Raw genomic sequence first — 23,348 nt, forward strand, 5'->3', positions numbered from 1 at the left:
AGGGGCGCACTCAGCAGCCTGCCCCCCCTATCAACATTATCGCTCCCCGAGCCCGCCCCCGCCGACTTCCAGCAGCGTCGCGACCGCCTGACGATGCACCCGCCCGTCGTGCAGCATCTACACGACTTGGAATCGCAGGCGCAGAGCCGCGGGTTTTTGGCGGCGGAGATCGGCCGCATGAAGGAGTCGCATTTGACGAGATTGGCGACGAAGTGGGACCGTGGGGAGCGGAGGCAGTTGGTGAGGCTGGAGAATGAGACGGTGATGGCAGGGCAGATACCAGGGGGCGGCGTAGGACAGGGGCAGGTGTTTGATGGTGGAGGGGGAGCAAGAGTACTAGATGCTGCATTTGCTGCACAGCATCATTACCAGCGATTCATCCCGCCTCTCGATTTTTACGTCCCGCGAATGCCGTCTGGCATAGCGCAGCGTTGTGGGAACTCGGATTATCGAGATCGGGGGCAGGAGGAAGAGGAAGAAGAGGAAGCACCGGTGCGCATTTGCAGCAGGACACCGCATCAGACGGAGAGACCACAGGCCATGCCGGCGAGCCAGAATGAAGGGGTATCATTACGCCGCCGCGAACAGCAGCAACACGAACAAGAGTTGTTGCCATCAGACCCACCCCCCTCCGCCGTCATCACTGCTCTCGCCGCAAACGACCTAGCCGAACACGAGCAGCACGCTGCTACTACCCTCACGGCCCCTTCGCCTCACATCAACATCAACGATATCAACAACACCGTCGTCCCCGGAGCACCAGCAATAGCACCACAAATCCCCATGGCGAGCAGTAGCCGTTACTCTAGATCCACGCTGAGCAGCTCCTCCCACTGCCCTTCAGCTGTGGCGAACGACGTGCACAACGACAACGACAACGCGCTTGAATGCGAGGGCGAGGGCGAGGGCGAGGGCGCAGGCCCTCTTCACTAAGATGGGTGATGACGCTAGAATGGGGAGAGATGGAGTGGGAGTGCGTGCCGTGAATGGATGGATGGATAGACAGCCAGTCAGACAGGGCGGAGAGTCAAGAAGGAGGGAGATGTGCGTGAGAGAAATGTGAGTGAGAGGCACCCATCATGGCTGGCCAGCCTACATGCACAAGCCCGACGACGAGGCGCGCCATCCGGGGGAGCGAAAACGAAAAAGAAAAGGGTGACTTGAGTCGTTTGAGTCGTTCGATGCTCTGTTCGTTGGTCTCGAGCGAGCCAGCTATGAGACAGATAGGATCGTTGCCAAGGAGAATGGATGAATGAATGGGTTCCTCCAGCCAGTAGATTGTTGAGTGAGGATTCGTGGGTTGAGCTCGTCGTGATGTGGTTTAGATAAGTAGGTAGGTAGGTAGGTAAGTGTGTACCTGACTTCAGGTGGACGGATGAGATTGGTAGGTAAACTAAGGTGTTTCCTGGTTCTCTGCTTCTACTTTTCTCTCTGACGGGCTGTCGTGCGAGTTCCCCAACTTGTATGTGTGTGCCCGCTACCTTACTTACCGTCCGTCTGTCCGCCAACAAAAATCACGCCAGAGAGCCGTCATCGTCGTCATTATCATCATTGTCTACAACTTTTCCAAGACGCCCAGTCTCTATTTTCGCGCGCATCTCGCGCTCGTCTTTCTCCACCTTGAGTCTCAAAAAGCGGGACGGAAGCAAGTTCAGAAACAAAGAATCAAGTGCTCTCGGCGCTGACGTCGCCGTCGCCGTCTGTCTCTGCGTCCTTCTCCTCTGCGGCAAGAATCGAAAAAGCATCAGCGCGTCGTTGCTTGCAAGATGGGTGTGAAGTGAATGTTGATCAGAGGGAGAAGGCAAGAAGGGTGACAAAAAGGGGAAAGGAAGGATAAGACGAAAAACGGAAACGGATGTGCTGAATGCCAACGGGTGTGGATGACCAAGAACAAAACAAGGGGAAGGGAAATGGTGTGGTAGTCAGGACAAGAAGAAGCCTAGGAAATGCCCGTCTTCATACCGAGACCGTTGCGGATCTTGTCTTCCTGCCGGACGACGCTCATGGGCAAACTCGTGCCGACGCCGAAGAGCACGAATGCGGCCCATTTCCAGCGGAAAGGGTTGACGAGGATGGTGAAGACGAACCAGTAGAGGAGTTCGCTGTAGGTGAAAAAGTCAAAGGCACCGCTGGAAGTACGACGAGGTTAGTATTGCGAGGTCGTCAAGAGCAAAGCGAAAATTGGGAGAGGATAGGAATTGTAGTGTACGCACCCAGGAGCCCGCGCCTTGATAAACCGCGTCATGTCGATCCATAGCTTCATCAGGCGCTCTTGCGGGCGTGTCAGCGGGTCAACCAGATACATGAGCAGGAACCGCGTGTATATGCCGATGTGGTAGTTGCCCACAGTGCCTATTGCGTTGACGTAGGTGCAATTGTTGCAGCACACATCCATGCGGCCGGGCGGGAACGTTTGCAGGTACCAGTTCGGTGGTTCGTACGGTTCTTCGAAACAATCGTCGGGCAGGAAGGATAGACTGGGCCGCGTATAACCTGTTGCCATGATGACAAGGTCGCCCTCGATGAGACGCTCGTGGCCTGGTCCGTTTTTGGGCACACCTTGGGATCGGTGGTTGAACTTGATGCCGTTTTGTTCGAATCCCAAAATATCACCGCGCAGCCATTTGGCTTTCCCGGAGCGCACAAGTTCTAGAACGTCGTTGTTGACCATGGGCGTTTCTTCGAAGAGGCCTTTGCTGCCAGGCGGCGGGGAAAGGTCCTTGAGGTCACGGTAGAAAAAGAGGCGCAGGATTTTTTCGGGAATCCAAGAGAAGATGGTTTCCGAACCAACAATGTTCATGGCAAGGAGCATGTCGACGATTGGGTTCCGCGGAATGATCCATTTCTCAGAGCGCGCAAGAACAAAGGCTTCTTTGGCGTCCTCGGCCACGACGAATTCGAGAGCCTCGACGGCACTGGCACCACCACCAACGACAATGACTTTCTTGTCCTTTGCAGATTTGCCGTCGAGCTGCGACGAGTGGTAGATTTCTCCCTTGAATTTCTCCTGGCCTGGAATGTGCGGCATCTTGGGGTCACCGCAAGTTCCAACAGCAGCGATGACGCCGTCGAAACGACCGTTGGAGGGGTCGTTGATGATCCAGCGGTCCGACTTGTCTTTGTAGACTCTGGTGACGCGGGTGTCGAACTTGGTGTGCTTGTCCAGGCCGTAGCGTTCCCAGAGCTCGGTGATTTGGCTTACAATTTGCTGACGGTCGGGATAACCATGGCTCCATCGGACGGAGGGATGAAAGCGATACATGAGGCTGTGAATTTGCAGGCCGGATGTGTTGTTGACTTTGCTCCATATGCCACCCAGGGTTTTGCGGTTGCCGGCTTCGAAAATGGTACAGTCGAATCCATGGCCAACGCAATGCGACGCAGCAGATACGCCGGTCAAGCCGGCGCCGATGATGGCAATCTTGGGCCTGCTCAGATTGGCATTGGGAGGGGGAGGGGTTGGGGACAGGAGCTTGTCGAGTAGGAATTGAAAGACTTCAAACAGGAAGAGAATGGGATGGGAGAGAAAGCGTTGTACCAAAGCCGTGACTTCCATTGTGGTCGACGGAGGCCAATGGATGGGGGAAGGGGGAAAGGTAGAGGAAGAAGGTGTTGAGCAGAGAAACGGGTCTAGTAACAGGTGCAGAGGCTGCCTTAGGCATCTAGGAGCTGCGTCAGACTGAACCAAGCTTTTTCGAAACATGCCCGCCTGCTGGGACGAACATAAGGTCCGTCATCAGGGTCGGGGAGGCCATGAGTAACGTAAGCACAAGCACCGCAACGACAAATGACGTCACATTGCTGGCATCGGATGCCCGCAGAGGGACGTCCCCATCAACGCGGTTAAGTACCGGTACAACAGCACATGTATGTAGTTAGCCGCTCGTTCAAAAATCATGCCCTATATTAACAGGCGAATAGGCTAGGTGTTGCATCAGTTTGAACCAGGCGTTTTCGAAACGTGCCGGCATATTGGCGTCATCGTGCAGTTGCTACACAGTCTCCATCGCGGGAGATCGACTGCCGTCTTCCTGGTCCGCACGGGCCTCATTTCCTGACCATGACAATCACCGAGCTGGACATGCTCTATATCATCGAGCCAGAGATACACGGAGCTGGACGATCAAGCCTTACAAAATACATGCAAAATAATCACCTTCGCCTGAGCCATTGAAGCTCATGTGTAACACACTAACCTGGGCTAAGATAATGCATGACATCTTGTTCCCTTAAGAGTCGAGCACCTTCGAGTCTCTGTATATCTTCGAGGCGTTTCGTGGTGGAGGAACAGATGTACCCGAGGCATCCGAGGCAAGAATTGATGAATCTGTCCAACGTTTGACGCGTGAAAAGTTCCTCCTCGGATTGTTCGACAACCCTTACGTGGACGAAGACTATGCCGAGAAGGTGGTTGGCAACGAGTACTTCGTTCGAGAGGGCAAGCTGGCCCAGCGTCGCTCTTACACGTTGCTGACGAACAACAACACGACGCTGCCTCTGCGTCGGGACGTCCCGACCAAGTTCTTCATTGATCGAACAACGAGGCTTTGAGGTTGTGGACTCGCCTGCGCAGGCCAATATGGCTATCCTGCGGCTCGGAGCGCCATTCACACCACGATTTCTCGAGGCTGACGTCCACGCTGGTATTTTGGAGTACAACGCAACAGAGAAGTATCGCCAGGCCAAGATCTATTCGAGCGTACCGACGATTGTGGAAATGACACTGGACCGACCCACGGCCGTGCCCGAAGTTTTTGCAGGTGCTGTTGCCGTACTGGCCTGTTACGTCAGCACCGCCGAAGTTAACGTTCTATTTGGCGACGTGGGTCCTGAGGGCAAGTTGCCGTTCGATTTGCCGCGGGATATGGTGGCGGTGAACGCTTCAATGGAGAATGCTCCCTTCGATGCCCAGGCTTCTCTGTTCAAATTTGGCTTTGGCCTAACCTTCGCTACGCAGTGCTCAGGGCTTTCAGGCAAAATTGGTAGGATGCGCCTCGATTGCTTTAGAAGCGCCGCAGTGTGAAGCCGAAAACATTCTTGTGCATGGCTGTACCTTCTCAGCGTGAGGCCTGGGATGTATGCTTGCTGGAAGAATTGTACTTGAAAATAATCTCGTTAACAAGCTTCCTCCTTCTCTTTTAAGTGCAGTTTCGAGAGCGCACAGCTATGATTATGACTCTTCGTGAGTGCCAGTGGCGCTTTCTTCGCAGTGTTTCAGGATACCCTGATGGGCACCGTTTGATGTTTTTGTTCATTATGAAGCAACCAGAAGGTCCGAGGTGTTGCGGTCACATACGGAGGTGTTCGCGGGTCGGCTCGCTTGACTACAGGCTCTGATTGGCTGTATCGGCGGCACCACGTCCTGAGCCAAACGACATCCTCACAGCACAAAAGAAAGCAGCAGTCGTATCAAAGTTTGCGATTCAAAGCTGACGATGTTCTGGAATGATTTATGCTTCTTCCATCTGGCAGCAGAACGCTGAGAAGTTTGCAGGGGGCTAGACTGCTTCGTGCATGCGGTCGCTGCAGTCCCTTCAACAACAGATCTAAATGCTAGAATCAGACGTTCGAGTTGTATCGTGTGTGCTTGTAGTACAAAACAAGACCTGGATTTTGGCAGTCGGACTGTACGCATAGGTAGTGGTAGGATGGAGCAAAAGTCCGCTTGCATGTGAAGCCGCCCGCAAGTCAGCGCCACGGGCAAACGCGTACACTCACAACGCGCGCAGTTTGCGAACAAAGCGGAAAGTGCAACAAAAGACACAGCAGCGTTTGCAAATCACCTTGGAGTCTTTTCTGAACATGGCTTTGCGTCTTCAACTTCCACATAACCATGATCTCGTCGCGTCGCAGAGGCCGAGTGATACGCCGGGCGGGTCATGGAGCTCAGACCGGGTCCCAGCTACCGTCAGACCCTCGACTCGATGACGCCGCCGCCTTTGCGCTCGAAACTTCACCAGCCGAATCCCAGCACGACGCCGTTGGCCAAGCTCTCGACCAAGTCAATTGCGACCCCGAAGGCCGTCCCTACATCGACCGCACCGACGCCCGCCTCATCCTCGATGACCTTTGGAAGACGACTGCACCGCATCTGCCCTACAACGGACTCCTGCCCAAGCGACTCCAGCCCCTCCTCTTTGCGCGCATCCTTCACCAGCGCTTTGGGGCCCACCAATTCGTCGACCTGATTAGCGTTATGAAACCCCAAGCTACGCAGACGGCCGACAAGTTCCTCCACGAAGTCGGAAACATTCTCAAGACGAAAGATGGAGAGAGGCTGCAGGATTACTTGGTCTTTGAGCCACAAGGCGGAACGTATCCCCCAATCTACACACAGATGATTGGCGAGATTCGGGAATCTTTCCCCAGAGGCACAGAGGATGCTCTTGAGGAAAAATGCAGTAGAGCTCTGCCCGAACTGCTCGAGTTGGAAGATGGCTCCTCTTGGTCTGCTTTCATCCGCTTCATTGCGCAATACTTTTGCTTCCTTCGCGATCTGGACGTCCAAAATCTGGCCACAAAACAGATGGAGGCCTACAACCTTCTCTCTGAACTTGTGCAGTAAGCCAGACGCTTTCGATCCTGCTGCTCATCTCGTACTAATACCCCCCAATAGAAAATGCACCAGCGCACTCGGCCACGGGTCAATGGGAATAGTCCTCTTGCCAACAGTCCTAGCATGCTCTCGTATGCTCGCCACCCTCGCAATCACTCTTGATAAACGCCCAGAGCTCCTCGGACACCTACAACAAGCGGCTGGCGGCAGCGGCGGAGAGGAGAAGCAGACGCTGGGTGAAAGGGCGGTTGATGTATTAAGGGGTGCATTTGTCACCTGTCTCAATGACCGGAGCGGTTCGCCAGATGGCATCAAAGACGGCAAGCCAGAGGGCAAGCGCGTCGGCATCTACAAGATTGCAAACCTTTGCCTCAAGATTCTCTTTCAGGTACGACAATGCATGAGTTGGTAGGATCAGAAAGCTAATGGCTGTTGCAGTCTCGTCGATCTCGAAGCGCAGAAACAATCTTTACCAACATCCACAATCAGTCCCCGCCCCTGGCCATTTACCCCTGGCCTGAACGGGTTACGTACCTCTTCTATCTCGGCCGCTTCCATTTCTCTAACAGCCACTTTTATCGCGCACAGCTTGCCTTGCAGGCAGCATACGACCAGTGTAGCTCAGAACGGCTCAAGCAGCGTCGCATGATTTTGATTTATCTCATCACGTCCAACATGATCCTGGGACGGTTTCCTTCCGAAATTCTCTTCCAACAACCCGAAGCAGCAGGACTTCGGGAGAGATTTCAGCCCATTTGCCGTGCCATTGCGACGGGCGACTTGTGCAGGTTCCGGCAGCTCACCGATATCGAAAAAGGGGAGCACGCAGACTGGTTTCTTTACTTTCGTATACTCCTGCAAATAACGAACCGCTGCGAAGTTCTCGTCTGGCGCTCGCTGATCCGCCGGACATTTGTTCTTCATGGAGACAAGGGCGACGTTGCGTCTAGGAAAGCTCCCACAGTCGACTTGCAAGACCTCGTAGTCTTGGGTCGTTTCCTTGAGAAGAAGTATGCAGTCCCCGAAATGATTACATATAAAGGCCCTGGACAGAGGCATCCAAACTGGGCGTTCATGTCCACAGAACCCGCCAAGAAGGACCTCTACATCGATCCTGATTTCCGTGGCGTGCAGGGCATTGAGGCCGAATTCTTGGAGCCCGACATGGACGAGGTTGAATGCATTGTTGCCTCCCTTATCTCACAAGGACTTCTCGGTGGGTTCATCTCGCACAGGCAGTCGCGCTTTGCGATTACGGGGGCAAAGAGGAAAGGTGCACTTGCAGCGGGATTCCCCACTCCATGGCAGGTCGTCAAGTCGAGGAACCCGGACGACGTTCCGGGCTGGAAGCAGCAGAGCGCGGCGCCAGGAGGAAATGCATTTGGGGGCGCGAGGGTAGTGCGGCTAGCCGGCGCAGCGCCCGTTGGAACGGGCTGAGGGACCGGTGGGTTCCTTGGGAGTATTCGAGATTCTTTACTAGATACCCATGGCGCTTGCATTGGAGGTTTCGGGACCCGAAGGGCTCATGTACATTGGATTTGCGGATGGAGAATGGCGCCTCAGCACTTGAGAAAGCGATACCGGAATGCAGATACAAAGATGTGGTCGTACAATGTGGAGTGAGCTTCTCCACAGCCCCTGGATCCGCGTGCCTGGATCGAGTGATTGCGTACAGGCAGACTAAGTGGACCTAGAAATGCACATCTGAGTGGTAAGCGGCGTGAACAAATCATTACGCAGGCGGGCGAGTCTATGATGTCGCAAGGGCGGGGAAAGCTAATGGCATGCCATTTTGTGGGCCGACATTCCCTCACTTGTTGGACACATGACGTCATTGGCTCTTGCCAGGTACCAGTACAGCATACCTACATATTCAAAGACATTTCCCCTCATGGAAACTGTGACTTTACCTTTACCATCTCAAACTCTAACTCATTGTGTAAGTCTTGCTGCCACGTTGGAAGCATCAGGACCACAACCCTAGCGGAACTGGGATTTTCCTGGTGCAGCCAACAGTCAAGCATTGAACAAAGCTCACACCCCAGCAGCCACCACACCTGCACGAGTAACGAATCACGAGTCTCTTACATCCAACACAACACCATGGCCACCTTTAGCAACGCAGACACTGGCAGCAAGCCCGCAGACCCCTACGTCCAGGCCAACACGCAGGAGCCCGACCTGAAGACCAAGGTCACGGACCTGGTCAACTTTGCAGACAAGCACAAGTTCTGCATGCTGACGACGGTTCAACACGGCGGACTGCTCGCAAGCAGAGCGATGGCACTTGCGGCCAAGGTTTGTGCCGCAGAAACAAGCTCAAGTAGCAAGCAACAGCCAAGCTCATACAGTGTTTCCAGGAAGCCAACGGTCTCGACCTGCTGTTTCACACCAACACGGAGAGCGGGAAGACGGACGACATTGCAAACGATGCCGACGTCAACGTCGCGTTCATCACGCCGTCGGGCGAGTGGGCGTCGATCAGCGGCAAGGCGAGGGTCGAGACGGACCGCCACGAGGTCAAGAAGTACTACTCGCCTGCGCTCAAGGCGTGGATCGGCGACGTAGGCGATGGAAAGCACGACGGAGGCCCCGAGGACCCGCGGATTGGCATCATTCGCGTGCAGACGGTGACTGCGCAGTATGCCATCAGCAACAAGGGCATTGTGGGCAGCGCGGTCGAGTTTGCAAAGGGCGTGGCATACGGCGAGCCGCCGGCGGTGAACAAGCTGCGGAAGATTTCTGTCGAAGAGGCGTCACTGTGTAAGTTTCAGATTGCGTGATGGGGAGAGTTTGGTGGTGATGAGGAGTGCGACGACGTGGAGGCTGACTCGACTGACTTGCAGGGCGCTCGAACCCACAGTAGGCTTGTAGCGGGATCCGAGTCAAAGGTCGGGCCTGTTCAGCCAACGGCGCGAGGCCAGTGGAGATGATGGACCAAAACGGGACTAGCAGCGCTTGCTGAAATGCAGATGGGCATTAAACATCCAAGAATGGAAATTTTGCTTCGACAGCCTCGACGTGCCCGACCAACGCCCAAATCATCATGTGTGCAAGAGCAGAGGAGGGGCAGAGGGGAGTGGAGGGTGGCAGATAGACAGTGGCCGTGACAGAGATATTGTTTCGGGAGCGTTTGCGCGGGTGCCGTGTTTGGTCGACGTGAGGTGACGGCAGATTCCCTGCCTCTGCCACGGCTCGGCTCACGGACAGCACACGTCCCCGTCGATCATTGATCAAAGACACCAGATGTTGACGGCATGGAAAAGCGCAGTTAGAATCTGCGCTACGTCTCACTGCAGGGCAATCTTCATGGTGTTGCAGCGGCGCATGGAGCGTACCGTGGATGAGCTGCTCGTGCCGTCGTGCGTTTGGCGCTGTCAATGGCCTAATCAGGCAAGGCGCCAGGGTCGGATGCTCTAATTTCCTGGGGCGCATGCTCGCATCCTACACCCTCACGCTCGTCATCTTCTATCTTCTCCCTCTTTCCTCCACGCTGCTGTCGCTCTTTTTTTTCAGTCGCTCTCTCGTCCTTCGTGCCCGTGCAACGTCTGTGATTGTGACGGTGCGCCCGGCTGCCGCGTCCTTCGTTAATCGTCGGCCAGTCCGCAGCGCATCTCGTCGCATCGCATCATCCACCTCCATCGCCGAGCCTGTCTCCTGTCTCTTAACAAGCCGTTCCTTGCATACACGCGACACCCGGCACGCAGAGCAGGCCTCGGCTGCTCTTCCTACACATTCACCCCAGACAAACAGTCTATCCCTGTCACTCACTTGAGCCTTTTCGTCCTGCCGTCCTCGCACGGTCTGGCCATAACCTTCGACTACAACCTGAAGGCCGCTCGCCACCATGCCGGCTCACGAGTACATGGCGCAATTCGCGCGCCGTAACCTCGTGGGAGACGCGCCAGACCCTGCTGGCCTCGACGGGCGCGATGTCAAGACGGTCTACTCCATCGTCTACTACACTGCGCCAAAGACTTTCGATGGGCCCGCCGTCTACGTTACCGACACGTCCAACTTGCCCTCTGCCGCTGGCAATCAGCCTGCTGCGACCTCTGCGCAGCCTACCGGCAAACAAAGTCAAAACTCCGTCACGGACCAGACGACCTTGACCACGGCCATTGTCAAACAGTCGTCTCCTTCGAGCCTGGCGACCACTTCCCCCTCGGACACTTCATCCATCAATATCAGTCAGGTCGCGTCCTACCTCAGCTTGTCGACCGTTCCCACAGGCGCCGCTGCCTCGGCCATTATCTCTGCCGCCAATGCGAGAAACACTGGCAACCCCGACAGTGAGTCTGCCAGCAAGATGACCTCTGGTGCCAAGGCTGGACTTGCTTGCGGTCTCATCGCTCTGGTTGCCCTGTTCCTGCTCACTGCTTGGTTCTGCCGCAAGCAAGCCATGAAGAAGAAGCAGCGCTTCCAGCAGATGAACGAGAAGAACAAGGACAACTCGAACGAGAAGGGCATCTTCAATCAGGACGTCGCCCCCGCACCCGCTCCAGCTCGTGGCCCAAGTAACAGAACCGCAAAGACTGCGTCGACGGCCCCGCGTCTTAGTATCCGCCCCGTCACCCAGTTTGCGCCCAACTTCAACGGTCAAAATCCGAGCCCTGGAATGCAAGGTGCCGCCAACCCGGCCCAAGACCCCTTCCGCGATCCTGTCCCAGCCAAGCCGAGTCCCTGGGAGAGGCGTGGCGCCGCAAACGCGGCCAACGACCCGGCCAATCCTTTTGGGAATCACGCTGAGATCGAAAGCGCCGTTGACCGGGATGCCGTCGCCTTGGACACTCCCACCGTCTTGCAGACTCCGACCGCCGCCTTCCCTCCGATGCCACCCCAGAATGCCAGTCCTCCTGCTCCTCCGCCGGCTCCTCGCAACCAAAACGTGGGCGTTACCGCCGCCGTTACCGGTGCCGCTGCCGCGGGACTCGCACCTGGCGCTCTCCATGCCGCAGCTGGTAACAACAAGAGCGACATGAGCGTCGACTCCAATTTGTCCGGTTCCACTGTTGCCACATACAAGGCACCCATCAGGGCCGAGCCAGAAGTTCCTCAAGTCCCTCCTTCTCCTGGTCCTGCACCCGCTGGAGCTCTCCCTTCTGCGCCGGATTCTGATCGCGTGCACCGTGTTCAGCTGGATTTCATGCCATCCATGGCAGATGAACTCGAGGTCAAGGTTGGCGAGCTTGTGCGCTTGGTCCACGAGTACGACGATGGATGGGTAAGTTCGTTCCTGATTCCCGAAAAACAGTCACTGACGTAATCGCAGTGCATGTGTGTTCGCTTCGACCGTTCGGCTTCTGGTGTCGTTCCTCGTAGCTGCATGTCTCAGCAGCCTGTCAAGCCGATGCGCAAGAATGACCCGCCTCCTACTGCTCGCACGCCCCCTCAAGCTCCGCGCAACCGTGCCCCGTCTAACTCGAGCCAAAACCGTCCTTGGTCTCCCGTACAGAACCGTCCGCAGACCCCTGACAACTTCCCTTTCCCTGCTGTTGCTCCTCTCCAAGGCCGTAGCTCGCCAGGTCCCAACGGCAGTCCCGTCAATCGTCCTCGTGCCAACAGCCATGGAGTATTTGCAGGTCAGCCTGGACGTGCTGGATCTCCTATGGGTCGTCCTCGTGCTCCCAGTCACGGTCCTTTCGGCCACCCCGGCGGCATGTCCCCTCAGTTCAGGAATGTCCAGGGGCGTCCTCGCACCCCGAGCGGAGGTCCAATGCCGGGCCCGCTCTCTCCTCAGCATGGCAGGGCTTCGCCGGGTCCGATGGGCCGTCCTCGCACCCTCAGCGGCGATCCTCAACCTGGATACTCTCCTAATGGTGGACGCAGCTCCCCTCGTGGTCGTCCTCGTGGCCCTAGCAACGCTTCTCATAACGGTGGTGCTCGGCCCATGTCTCCTCTCAACCCGGCCGCCAACCGCGTGCGCTCCAACAGCAGCGCCGCCATGTACACCAGCCAGCTCCGCGGCGGTGGCGGCGACGGCCCCTACGCCGCTGCTGGCCTCCCCATGTCGCCGGTCGCCGTGCGCCGTCGCTCCAACTCGACGGGCCAGCACGGTGCCGTGGTTCGCGAGACGCCTGCAAACATGCCAGGTCCGCTCAACGGCCAAGCGTTTTAAGCTGCCGCTGCCGCTGCCGCTCCGTTTCGCGCGCGTCTCGTGGTTTCATTTGCCTGCTTAGCGTTTCAGCGAACGTGGCTGCCTGCATGAATATTTTTCGTCCTTGGCCTTTCGGATACCCACCTTGCTCCAAGTCGACGTTGGTTCGACAAAAGGCCTTTTCCCCGATCGACTAGCACTGCCTCCTTTTGGGCCTCTCCCGACATCGCCTGCGCATAATGTTTGTTTGCTCTGGCGGCTGCCATGGTAGCCATCCGAGCTAAATCGGACTGCCAGTCCGTGAACCGGTTGCGAGGGTCCCTGCACCTGTAAAATAGACCTCGGCTTCCCCCTCTTTTTTTTTTTTTTGCTCTTTGCCTCTCTTTTCCGACTCTTTTGCATCTACATGCTTGCATGGCTGGACGGACGGGACGGATTAGTACTGATTCACGGCTCGATGGGTGTAACGGGAGGTGGTGGTTCGGTATGGACGGAGCGGCGGGATTCACCCTCCGTCGCTTCTCCTTTTGCTTCCTGCGCCTTTTCACTTCTCACCCTCCTATTCTCGGCATTCTGCTTTTTCCTTTCCCTGTTTGTGCATCGCTCTCAGCGGCTGCTAGCTGCGCCTCCCCTCTCTCCCCCTGGTTTTCGCGTCGAGACTGAAACCTCCTTTTTGTCTCTCACTGTTCTTACCTGCCGAGAGAAGGAGGGAGAGAGGGAAGGGACATTGTACAGTATACATACCTCTCATCACACAAACTCTTTTGGCACCGACACACGGCACTTTCCATAGTCAGGCTGAGTCTGAGCACGCTTTTGGCTTTTTCCGTCTGATCAGCGATCGGATTTGGCTCTTGCCTGGGCGAAGAATGAAAGTGTTTCAAGTCGAAATACTTTTGCTTCTTTTCGACTGTAACTGTATTTCCTCCTGCGTGCATTTCTACAAACGTGATTACAGTTATTTGTTTCTTTGGACGTCCTGCCTCCTTTGGTGACTGTTGCGTGTGTAGCTTCTTTCCGGCATGCACCTTGGGTTCTGAGCAGCTTCTCTCTGATTCTTCTATCGTTCGCCTCCCCTCTCCTGCATAGCCCGCTATATCCAAAGACAGCAGTGGCATAGGTGGACTGTCTCCTTTTGCTTTAGGTTTCTGTTGCTCATCCAACAACTGACATCCATCTGTCAGGTGCGGTTCACTGTCGTCGGCGCGCGCAGACTCGACCCATCAGGCCAACTCGCTCCACTCACTTCCTACCCACATGTACCTCCCTACCTACCTACCTACCCCGTTACTCATTCATCCAATCAGGTAGGTAAGCATCGAGCTCTTTCCTCTCTGTTGCTCGCCAGACGGCTGGGTTCACAACACTACATGTACCTGCCGTACAGTCGGTTTGGTGGCGACTTTAGATGTGTGGGTGGCTCCCTTTCACCATGTATCCTAGCAGGCACTCAGGCAGGCAGGCATACAGCAGCAGCAGCAAGACCGCCTGCCGACTCATCGCACAGCCAAGGCTTGTGTGCCCTGGGCCTCCTTTTCTGGCCGTGTTCCCGTCACTCAGACGACACGACACGACACGACTGCATCGGTAGGTACATATAGGTAGGCGTGGACCTCGTGTTGACATCGATCGACCGAGCGTGGATCCATGGTAGGCAGGTGGAACGAGGCCGGAGGTGCTGGCCGCCGCGCATTTATACGTAGCATGCCCCCGGGTCCGGGTCTCGTTTTTTCTTAGTCATCATCCTCCTCACTTCCTCCACGCCGTGTGGATCTCTTCGTGTCTTCTTGGTCTCCGGCTGGCTTCTTCTTGGTCTCCGAGTGCTTGTGAGCTGCTGGACGGACACCAGTCACTGCCATCGTCAATCTTCCTGTTCTCTTTTAACACCTTCTCCCTTTCTGCGCTTCCTTCTTCTACTTGGAGCACACACTCCTCGAGTACGACAACAATTCGATCCTCATCTCTGGTCTACATCGACTCGTCGACATCCTGGCATGTACAGTATCCGATGCTGCTTCTGGCGCAGACAACTGGTGGCAGACCAATCCAGGCCCCGGTCCAGCCCAATGCAGACGGACGTTGATCTTCCGGGAAACCCAGGCGGCGGTATTCTCGAGGACTTGTCGGGAGAGCGAGGCCAGGGAGAAGGTAGATTCGATACCGACATCGGGCGGTTTGGGGTGTTGGTTTATGGGTACCGGTGTGGATTGAGTGAGTCCACTTCTCTCTACTTTTGAGACTGTTTGCATCTTGGTTGACTGACTGGCTTCGAAGAGAAGAATGACCGCCCTCATGCTCAACATTGCGCTCGCATAAAGCCAATGCAGAGACTGCCGGCTCCAATTTCCACGGGTTCCTCGCCGCCTTCTTCCTCTCCCGCACCAACAATCTCCTTTGCTCGCCACTCGGTGCCCTCGAGTCGACTTTGGGAACGCTCAGGCACCGTACTCGCCACAGGAGCAAAAGCAGCTCCAGGCCTATTCTCCTGAACCTACCCCTACCATCGCTTCTACTATACTATCCACTCTCTCCCTCCCATCAAACGATGATCAGGTTGATAATGACATTCAACGCGTATGCGATCAGCTCTGTGAAGCCACCGTGTGCCTCATGGAGGTGGATGCGTCTGAGCTCCAATGTCCAGATCGTCAGCAATGGCTTGGGACGCAGGAGGAATTACTGGAAGATTTCCAGACAGGCATTGAGGCTCTCCAGTCAATGGAGCAGTTGATCCAGAGTCACCGGCACTCGAGCAGTGCCGTCGCGTCCATTACCCCTTTTGCCTTGAGAGCCTTTTGCGACCTTTACCGCTGTCTGGACGACTCTGAATTACGTCCTCCACCGTCAAACCACAGTCCTTCGAGAGCGGCTGGTGTCTTTCTGTTGTGACAATCACAACGCAGTCCTCAAAACTGCCTTCTCTTTCTCCCAGACTTCTTCCCCGTCAATGACGGACTGGACCCTACGTCGAAAACCTTGCGCGCGGCTTTAAGCGCATTGAGTCTCCTGCTGCTGCTGGATTTCCAAAGCACCACCGGAATCCTAAGACCATAGAAGGCTGCACAACATGACACACAGTCTCTCTTCACGCAACAAGCTGTTTGCGCATTTGACGGGCTATCTGGCGGAGGTCAGACCCGTAGCTGGATTGACGGATCAAGGCATGGATCCGCTGAGCGATATGGTCTACGCCGCCAAAGACCGGGACGCTCAGATAGTTACCTCTTCAGTCAAGATGGCTGATATCCAGTCTCCCTCTTGTTTCTCTGCCCACCTTTCTTCGCGCGCCACAGCAAGGCTCATGAGAAGCTTGTTGTGGAGAACGAAGGTTGCGAGAATCTTGGGAACCTGGCTTCAAGCGCGTAGCCCGTCTTCGACTACTCCCCTTTTCAGGAAGCCTGAGAAGCTTGAGCGGGAGTTCCGAGGAGGGCGATAGGGCAGTGGTGGTGTGTTGAATACGAGGATTTTGCGGAGGTCAATTGTACGAGGGGATGGCTGAGACATGAGAAGAGTGGAGATGTTGAAACGGTGAGAACGAAGAGCCGAGAAGAGCAGTTGGTAGAGCATATTTATCGGTAATGACTTCAAATTGAACTTTGTTTTTGAAAATTCCATTGTTTGAGCGCGGCGCAGTGATCTGAGTTTTTGCTCGGATTCGGCATTTTCAGGGGCGCGACTCAGCAATTCTCTGTAGATAAGTTGGCACAGATTCTGCACATAGACAGATGCATGAGACGGAAGCGCAGTCGACAGAGAAGAAGATTAGATAATTCATGTTTGATGCGACTTGAAAGTGTCAGCTTTTATGAGATATGATACGGATACTGTACACAGAGGGTCCTTAGAGGTGCATCCGAAAAGCTTGCCCAGCGCTCAGTCGCGCCGTGGCAGATGGAATAGTCGATGCCGTCTCTTGAACTCCATGCCTATTCACAAAGCCTTGCCCCTCCCTCCCTTGTCCGACTCCAAAATTCTTCCCAATGCGCCGTGGAATGATGGTTCAGCCGCCGTCCAGCGCTGGCCCTGTAAGAAAATGGAAGAGAAAATCGATCACTCCGATTCCTCTGATCTGACAAAGTCGACGCCCTCGCCGTCGTCTTCTTCCTCTTCGTCTGGATCATCACTATGGCGGGGTTTGTCGATGTCGGCGATCCACGGGTGCTCGAGGGCCTCGGCGGCTGTTATCCGCTTCCTGGGGTCGCACTCGAGCAAGCGGCGCAAAAAGTCAATAGCTTCCCTCTCGTCGTCTGGGATGACGGCAACACGCTCGCCCGCCTCGTTCTTCTGCTTGCGGTTGGTGCACCACAGGATAATCTTGTCGAAGCTGTGGCCGTTGTCGGTGTAGCTGGGGATGTTGGTCTCGAAGACTTGGCCGTGCAGAAGGGCCGTCTCGCGCATGCGCGTCTTGCCAAAGATGGCCGTTAGCTCGAGCAGCGCGTCAATGTCGTCGGCGCTGTGGAAAAAGGGAAAGCGCCGTGTGAGAAGCGTGAGAAGGATGACACCGGCGCTCCACATGTCGATTGCTGTCGTCTGCGCGGTGCATTTGAGAAGGACTTCGGGCGCACGGAATCCTCGAGTGCCGGCACGGTTCGCGCGCCGACTGGGACGCGTATCGGTCTTAGGAAAGGTAGGGACGTGGTGGGGATTTGAAGCAACGGTGTTGGCATAGACGCTGTTTTTGATCTTGCTATGGCGTTCGCGAGTGCCTAGTTCACAGCTGCAAGAGTGCCAGTCAATGCCCTGTCTCTCGGCCAATCCAAAATCCACGAGGACGCCCCGGCCTTTTTCTGGTTGATAGAGAAAGTTTGTGGGTTTGATGTCGCGGTGCAGGATGCCATGTGCGTGGACGGCCTCGAGTGCCGTGAACAGGCTTCGAAAATACAGTCGGAAATCAGTACAGGACATTTCTCTGTAGTAGTCCCGAAAGTCATGGTGCTGGAAATATGGGAGGATGGCAATGACCTGGTCCTGGTGTCGGAAGGCAGTGATGAGCGGGCAGACGGAGTCTGAAGAGCGAAGGTCATGGAGGAGTTCAAGTTCGTTGAGTATTCGAAGGGGACTGCTGGTGACATAGATCCTTTTGATTGCGACATAGCGCGGTTTTCTCCGCTTGAAGGATTGTTCAACCGCCGCTTCTTCTTTGGCGTCTAAGTCCCAGTCATTTTGGTGGGAGTCGTACTGGAGGTCCTCGGCCTTGTAGACGGTAGAGAAGGTGCCTGTGTCGCGTCAGCACTGGATTGGTCGCCGTGGGGCTCCGATTGAGACAGACCCTCGCCGATGCGATTGATGAGACGGTATTTCTTGGAGATGCCCTTGAAGCTCTCCTCGAAGCGTTCAATGTCTTCGGCAACGCTGTCGTCGATTATTTCTTGCTCGTCGCTATCATCGATGGTGCGGCCACTTTCGTCAAGCGGATCGCGACTCTCGTCCATGGAGTCTTCGACGTGGACTGTGGCTGGTCTTGCCATGGCCTCTCCGTGTCGCTGCTATGGCGCAAGAGAGACACGTTCAGATCGGACGAGGCGTGCGGTTCGGTGGGTGTTTTGCAGCTTATGAAGTGCGGTTCGCTGGACGGTAGCGGCAAGTGGCGCGTCGCGGGCTTGACATGTTTGTAAACACCAACCGCGCGGCGCCTTCCGCGGTTTCTGCTCCACAACCAACTCTGAACAAACCACCTCAACACCACTACATGCGTATCGTCGCGCCGGCTCCTTCGTCACCATGGGCGATCGCGCAGAATTCGACCTGAGCGAGTCGCTCAAGCTCTTCCTCAGCGACCCGGCCACCATCCTTACACCAGAAGCCCCGTCCGACCTTACCGATTGCGAAAATGACCCTTCGTCGCTCACGACCGCCGTCATCAACGACGCCTTGTACCTCGTCGTCGACGCCATAACAGACAACCCTGAAGCTGTCGCCCAAAGCCAATACTTTGACACGCTCCAGTTCTTGCTCAAGTGCGCACCTACAAGTCCTCCAGACCTAATCGCCCGAATGCCAGAGCCTGACTGCAATTTGTTTGCACTATCTAGGAACTCGTCTTTGCTCCCCCCGACCGCCCTAGGCAAAGTTCTCGATCTCGTCGTTTCGGGTCTTTCCGCCGAAGCCAACGCCGCAAATGCCGACATCGAAGCTGATGAACAGGAATCGATACAGCACCACAAGCAGCTGCTGGAAATGTATGGCTTTTTGCTGTACTGGGCAATCTCAGCCGTCGAGGCCAAGGCGGCAGAGAAACCGGCGACTAGCAGAGGGAGAGGCGGAAGAGGGGCAAAACCAAAGGCGGGCTCAAAGGACGACAACTGGGACTCGTCTACTCAGCTGACAACCGCAATGGAAAACATGTGCAAGGTCATGAAGCTCAAGATTTCGCGAATTTTCGTCACGACCTCAGAGCGGGACGCCTTCATCGGTCTCTTCACCCGTCCCGTATATCTTATCCTAGAGAATGAAGCCCGCGTCAAGAGCATTGCGATCCGGAAGCACGCATTCAAGGTTCTTTGCATCGCGGTCAAGCATCACGGCCATGCGTTCGGTATTTTTCCTGGATGATTGGGGTCCTTAATTGCACTAACAGACTGAACAGGCGCACAAACCTCGATCATCCAAAATCTTTCTTACTTCGAACATCTTCCAGAGCCCATGGCCGAGTTTCTCCATATTCTAGCAGATCAATACGACTATCCACAGCTGACGGAGGAGATTCTGAGGGAATTGAGCAACAAGGAGTTCAACAGCAACGATCCGAGAGGCCCAAAGTCCGTTTCCACCTTCATTACGAAGATTTCCGAACTTGTGCCCCACTTGGTTGTGAAGCAAATGACGCTGCTCGCAAAACTCCTGGAAAGCGAATCGTACACTCTGCGTTGTGCCATCATTGAAGTTTGCGCCAACCTCATCTCGATGCTTAGCAAGCAGAAGGATGAATATGAGGACCGCCGGGAACATACTGAGGGACAAATCAACACCTTCTTTGAAGTCCTCGAGCAGCGATTCCTGGATATCAATCCCTACTGCAGGACACGAACTATTCAATGTTACATTCGGCTCTGTGACGTGGAGACGATTTTCCCGATCTACCGCGAAAGGAGGCAAAATGCGGCTGAGCTTGCTGCCAGAAGTTTGGAAGACAAGAGTAGCCATGTTCGCCGTAACGCTATCAAGCTCCTCGCCAAGCTGGTCACGACTCATCCATTCCACGCCTTGCACGGCGGTCAGCTTACCCTGGACGAATGGGCTGAGCGTTTGCAACAAGTGCAACAGGAGCTGGAGGCGCTTTTGCCGCGTGGAGAAGCACAGAACCAGACTCAAGTCGACGCGACGGTAGACGAGGGCTTGCTCGATGATGCGACACAATTGGAAGCTCCAGCACCAGTTGCGCCCACGTTGACTGACGAGGAGAAGCAGGCACTCGTGGAAAAGGTGCAAGCTCTGGACAAGTTGACGCGGACCAGGAGGTACTACTCCGACGCCATCAAGTTTATTGAACTCATCCATGCATCATCTGCCGTAATCACCCAACTCTTGTCCTCCAAGAACAAGAGCGAAGTCATTGAAGCGATGGACTTTTTCACTGTCATTGACGCTTACAAGGTCCAAACTTCGCGCTCTGGCATTCGTCGAATGATGCGCCTGATCTGGACCAAGGGAAACAGCGACGAAGGCAAAGGAGTTCAAGCACACCTGATTGACTGCTACAAGAGCCTCTTTTTCGATGCGCCGGACACCTTCGACACCAATAGCGCCGCCAATTTTGTCGCTCGAAACATGGTCAGCCTGACTTTTGGTGCCACGCCGGCCGAACTGATTTCGCTCGAACAACTTCTTAGTACGATGATGAAGCAGGGCGCAGTAAGCGAATATGTCGTCGCAAAGCTCTGGCAAATTTACGGAGCTCAAAAGAAGGGTCGGGAGACGTCCAAGACTCAGCGTCGTGGCGCAATCATCGTTCTGGGCATGCTGGCTCTTGCGGATCCAAACGTAATAGTCAGGGAGATGGAGATTTGTCTACGGATAGGACTCGGCGAACTGGGCCGGAGAGATCTTGGGCTCGCAAGATATACCTGCGTGGCCCTCCGGCGAATGAATCCGGCTGCTCAAGCAAACAAAGGGATGGAGGCATCCACGGCCGTGAAGATGCCAAACGATCACGCCGTTCTGGCTCGTCTTGCAGCGGCCATGGACATGGGTTCCGAGAGCAACGAATGGTTTGGTTTTGCGGAGCAAGCGCTCGACGCGATCTACGCGCTCGCCAAGCATCCAGACACTCTCTGCACCGAAATCATTAGGAAAAAGACCAAGGAGGTGTTTGCCCCCCAGCGGAGTCAAAGACCATCTGCAGCCAGTTCTCAGGCGAGTCAGACGGGTTCACAAGCTGCCGACGAACGCCCTACCAGTCAGGACACAGAAAAGCTTTCGGAGTCTGATGAGAGCAAGCAGAGGGCCACGCTTGCCTTTTCTCAACTGCTCTTCATCGTTGGACATGTTGCGATCAAGCAAATCGTTCACCTTGAGCTCTGCGAGCAAGAGTTTAAGAGGAGAAAGGCCGAAAAGGAGACCCAAGCTGCTGCAGGCAACAAGAAGGCCGAAGCCACCACAGCGAAGAAGGGCTCAAAGAAGCAGGCGGAAGAGGAGCAAGATGACCTTGATCTCATCGGAGCCACCAACGAAGACGAGTTTACCGAGCATCTCCAGTATATTCGCGAGCGGGAGCTTCTCTACAGCCCCGAGGCTTTGCTGTCGAAATTTGGGCCATTGGTCGCCGAGGTATGCGCGCAGAACACGCTGTACGCAAATAGCACGCTGCAAGCGCAGGCAGCGCTGTGTCTCGCAAAGCTCATGTGTGTGAGCTCCGAATACTGCGAAGCGAATCTCCCCCTCCTCCTTACCATTCTCGAGCGCAGCAGCGACCCCGTGGTGCGCAGCAATCTGGTCGTCGGTCTTGGTGACATGGCGGTTTGTTTCAACCATTTAGTCGACGAAAACACCGAATTCCTATATCGTCGTCTGGATGATCGCGATGTCTCCGTTAAGCGTACATGCTTGATGACCCTGACGTTCTTGATTTTGGCTGGTCAGGTCAAGGTCAAGGGTCAGCTCAGCGAAATGGCCAAGTGCCTGGAGGACGAAGACAAGAGAATCGCTGACATGGCACGCATGTTCTTCAGTGAGTTGGCGACCAAGGACAATGCTGTGTACAACCAGTTCGTGGACATGTTCAGTGTCCTGAGCGCGGATGAGAGGCTCGGGGAGGATTCATTCAGGAAGATTATCAAGTTCCTGGCTGGATTCATCGAAAAGGTATGTGCTTGTCTTTGGACCAACATTGCAATATTTTAGATGCTGACCCTCTGTCACAGGAGAAACACTCGAAACAACTCGCTGCCAAGCTTTCCTCCCGGTTACCACGTTGCGAGACGGAGAGACAGTGGAACGATGTGGCATACGTGCTCGGCTTGCTTCAGCACAAGGACGAAGAGATAACGAAGCTCGTTTCGGAGGGCTTCAAGGTTGTACAGGCGTCAGCATAAGAGGTTACATTCAGCGCAAACAATTGGGAGGTCATTTTTGGGCTGGTTGGTCGATTTGAGAAAAGGCGTTTGGGTAACCTGTAGCGTCAGGGGGGGGCGGGGGGCAGCAAGGCTTGGGACGATTGATCTACGAGGCGACGCTGGTTTGCGGATGGATAAGACGGAGTTCTAGGCCTACTCATAAGTCGGTGGCTATGCTTGTTTTGATTGGAATTCTACTTGATGCGTTCGGACGAGGCTTTACAAAATCTATCAGGTTCTCGTCTGTGCCTGCCGTGGGAATTGAATTCAATTTCCTAATCTCTCGACTTCGGACGCATTTTCCGGGTATGTCCTGTCAGTCCGCAAGGGCTGCGCCTTGGTTGTTGTAGTTGGCGACGTAAACTTGCGAAGCGATAGAATGACACAAGCTCGCTACTCAGGGACTCCACGAGCTGAGAACTGGATATCGAGTGGTACGAGTCCTGTCCCGGGTGAAGGTTCCCGGCGTAGGTATGGTCCAAATCAAGTTTTCTCTTTTCAAAATGCTTGTTCGTCCGTGGGAACGATTGGGGGCATGGCTTGGTCATATTCCATCATGGAACCCTTGAGCGCAGCCCCTTCCTTCAGAAATAAAACCAGCCTAAACGCAGTATTCCCATTGAGATAGTAGCGATGGAGTCTCTTGCTTCTCAGGAAGCCGAGACGTTCGTACAGGCGCAGGGATGCCGTGTTGGACGTTTCCGTCTCGAGGACAATCTCGTCGGCATCGCGCGCCGTCATAGCATCAATGGCCAGCTTGACCAGCTTGCTAGCGATGCCCTGGCCACGCCAGGCCTCTTGCACGGCGAGCATAGCAATGTATCCGCGAAAAGTGCCAGAGCGATGAGGTTCGAGCTTACAGATGATGACGCCGATCAGGTTGGATTCGTCGTCGAGGGCCTGTATTATTTTTTCTCTTCGCGTCAGCAAATATTCTCCGAGGACACAAAAAAGCAACTGGCAGAGGGGCGAATGTCAGGTACCATGTAGCACAAGTCCCCCCATTGGTACAAAAAGTATCGGTAGACGTAAATGCTGTAGGGCTCGGAGAGGTCCTTGGAAATCAGCTGGCGGATGGCGGGCAGCCAGCGCTCCTCTTCGCGACCATCATACTGGACATAGCGCAGCTGGTCGGCGTTGGGAG

At 55.1% G+C, this 23,348-nt stretch overlaps 10 protein-coding genes across 10 annotated transcripts; 6 read left to right on the forward strand and 4 right to left on the reverse strand.

Annotated features, from left to right (window-relative positions):
• Positions 1 to 1,343: 1,343 nt before the first annotated feature.
• IWZ02DRAFT_458183 (uncharacterized protein) lies at positions 1,344 to 3,860 on the reverse strand. Its single transcript, XM_066767992.1, has 3 exons — positions 2,214 to 3,860; positions 1,963 to 2,129; positions 1,344 to 1,721 (listed from the first exon to the last, which is right to left on the reverse strand). Exons 1-3 carry the CDS (start codon positions 3,701 to 3,703, stop codon positions 1,666 to 1,668), a joined length of 1,713 nt encoding a protein of 570 aa, XP_066620333.1. The 5' UTR covers positions 3,704 to 3,860; the 3' UTR covers positions 1,344 to 1,665.
• Positions 3,754 to 4,551, forward strand: IWZ02DRAFT_492733 (uncharacterized protein; the record flags this gene model as incomplete). The annotated part of the gene is made up of 2 exons (XM_066769872.1): positions 3,754 to 3,762; positions 4,354 to 4,551. The coding sequence occupies 2 exons, from the start codon at positions 3,754 to 3,756 to the stop codon at positions 4,549 to 4,551; spliced, it is 207 nt and encodes a 68-aa protein (XP_066620334.1).
• A 28-nt stretch (positions 4,552 to 4,579) lies between these two features.
• IWZ02DRAFT_435311 (beta-glucosidase) lies at positions 4,580 to 5,023 on the forward strand (the record flags this gene model as incomplete). The annotated part of the gene is made up of 1 exon (XM_066766432.1): positions 4,580 to 5,023. One exon carries the CDS (start codon positions 4,580 to 4,582, stop codon positions 5,021 to 5,023), a length of 444 nt encoding a protein of 147 aa, XP_066620335.1.
• Positions 5,024 to 5,705: 682 nt separating this feature from the next.
• Positions 5,706 to 8,359, forward strand: IWZ02DRAFT_458186 (uncharacterized protein). The gene is made up of 3 exons (XM_066767993.1): positions 5,706 to 6,561; positions 6,617 to 6,944; positions 6,995 to 8,359. Exons 1-3 carry the CDS (start codon positions 5,834 to 5,836, stop codon positions 7,991 to 7,993), a joined length of 2,055 nt encoding a protein of 684 aa, XP_066620336.1. The 5' UTR covers positions 5,706 to 5,833; the 3' UTR covers positions 7,994 to 8,359.
• Positions 8,360 to 8,659: 300 nt separating this feature from the next.
• IWZ02DRAFT_492735 (uncharacterized protein) lies at positions 8,660 to 9,422 on the forward strand (the record flags this gene model as incomplete). The annotated part of the gene is made up of 3 exons (XM_066769873.1): positions 8,660 to 8,854; positions 8,917 to 9,319; positions 9,403 to 9,422. The coding sequence occupies 3 exons, from the start codon at positions 8,660 to 8,662 to the stop codon at positions 9,420 to 9,422; spliced, it is 618 nt and encodes a 205-aa protein (XP_066620337.1).
• A 775-nt stretch (positions 9,423 to 10,197) lies between these two features.
• Positions 10,198 to 12,707, forward strand: IWZ02DRAFT_48170 (uncharacterized protein). Its single transcript, XM_066769130.1, has 2 exons — positions 10,198 to 11,780; positions 11,829 to 12,707. Exons 1-2 carry the CDS (start codon positions 10,404 to 10,406, stop codon positions 12,672 to 12,674), a joined length of 2,223 nt encoding a protein of 740 aa, XP_066620338.1. The 5' UTR covers positions 10,198 to 10,403; the 3' UTR covers positions 12,675 to 12,707.
• A 393-nt stretch (positions 12,708 to 13,100) lies between these two features.
• IWZ02DRAFT_435315 (uncharacterized protein) lies at positions 13,101 to 14,153 on the reverse strand (the record flags this gene model as incomplete). Its single annotated transcript, XM_066766433.1, has 4 exons — positions 13,101 to 13,242; positions 13,398 to 13,830; positions 13,900 to 13,924; positions 14,085 to 14,153. 4 exons carry the CDS (start codon positions 14,151 to 14,153, stop codon positions 13,101 to 13,103), a joined length of 669 nt encoding a protein of 222 aa, XP_066620339.1.
• Positions 14,154 to 16,246: 2,093 nt separating this feature from the next.
• IWZ02DRAFT_48220 (kinase-like domain-containing protein) lies at positions 16,247 to 18,253 on the reverse strand. The gene is made up of 2 exons (XM_066769142.1): positions 17,923 to 18,253; positions 16,247 to 17,869 (listed from the first exon to the last, which is right to left on the reverse strand). Exons 1-2 carry the CDS (start codon positions 18,119 to 18,121, stop codon positions 16,704 to 16,706), a joined length of 1,365 nt encoding a protein of 454 aa, XP_066620340.1. The 5' UTR covers positions 18,122 to 18,253; the 3' UTR covers positions 16,247 to 16,703.
• Positions 18,254 to 18,255: 2 nt separating this feature from the next.
• IWZ02DRAFT_48179 (condensin) lies at positions 18,256 to 22,331 on the forward strand. Its single transcript, XM_066769131.1, has 4 exons — positions 18,256 to 18,610; positions 18,686 to 19,188; positions 19,240 to 21,953; positions 22,013 to 22,331. The coding sequence occupies exons 1-4, from the start codon at positions 18,375 to 18,377 to the stop codon at positions 22,181 to 22,183; spliced, it is 3,624 nt and encodes a 1,207-aa protein (XP_066620341.1). The 5' UTR covers positions 18,256 to 18,374; the 3' UTR covers positions 22,184 to 22,331.
• A 425-nt stretch (positions 22,332 to 22,756) lies between these two features.
• On the reverse strand, positions 22,757 to 23,334 carry IWZ02DRAFT_365417 (acyl-CoA N-acyltransferase; the record flags this gene model as incomplete). The annotated part of the gene is made up of 2 exons (XM_066764351.1): positions 22,757 to 23,104; positions 23,188 to 23,334. Coding segments are annotated over 2 exons (495 nt in total), but the record flags the coding sequence as incomplete, so codon positions are not given.
• Positions 23,335 to 23,348: the final 14 nt, after the last annotated feature.

Source organism: Phyllosticta citriasiana (assembly GCF_038021145.1).
Source record: "Phyllosticta citriasiana strain CBS 120426 chromosome Unknown IWZ02scaffold_11, whole genome shotgun sequence".
Taxonomy (NCBI): domain Eukaryota; kingdom Fungi; phylum Ascomycota; class Dothideomycetes; order Botryosphaeriales; family Phyllostictaceae; genus Phyllosticta; species Phyllosticta citriasiana.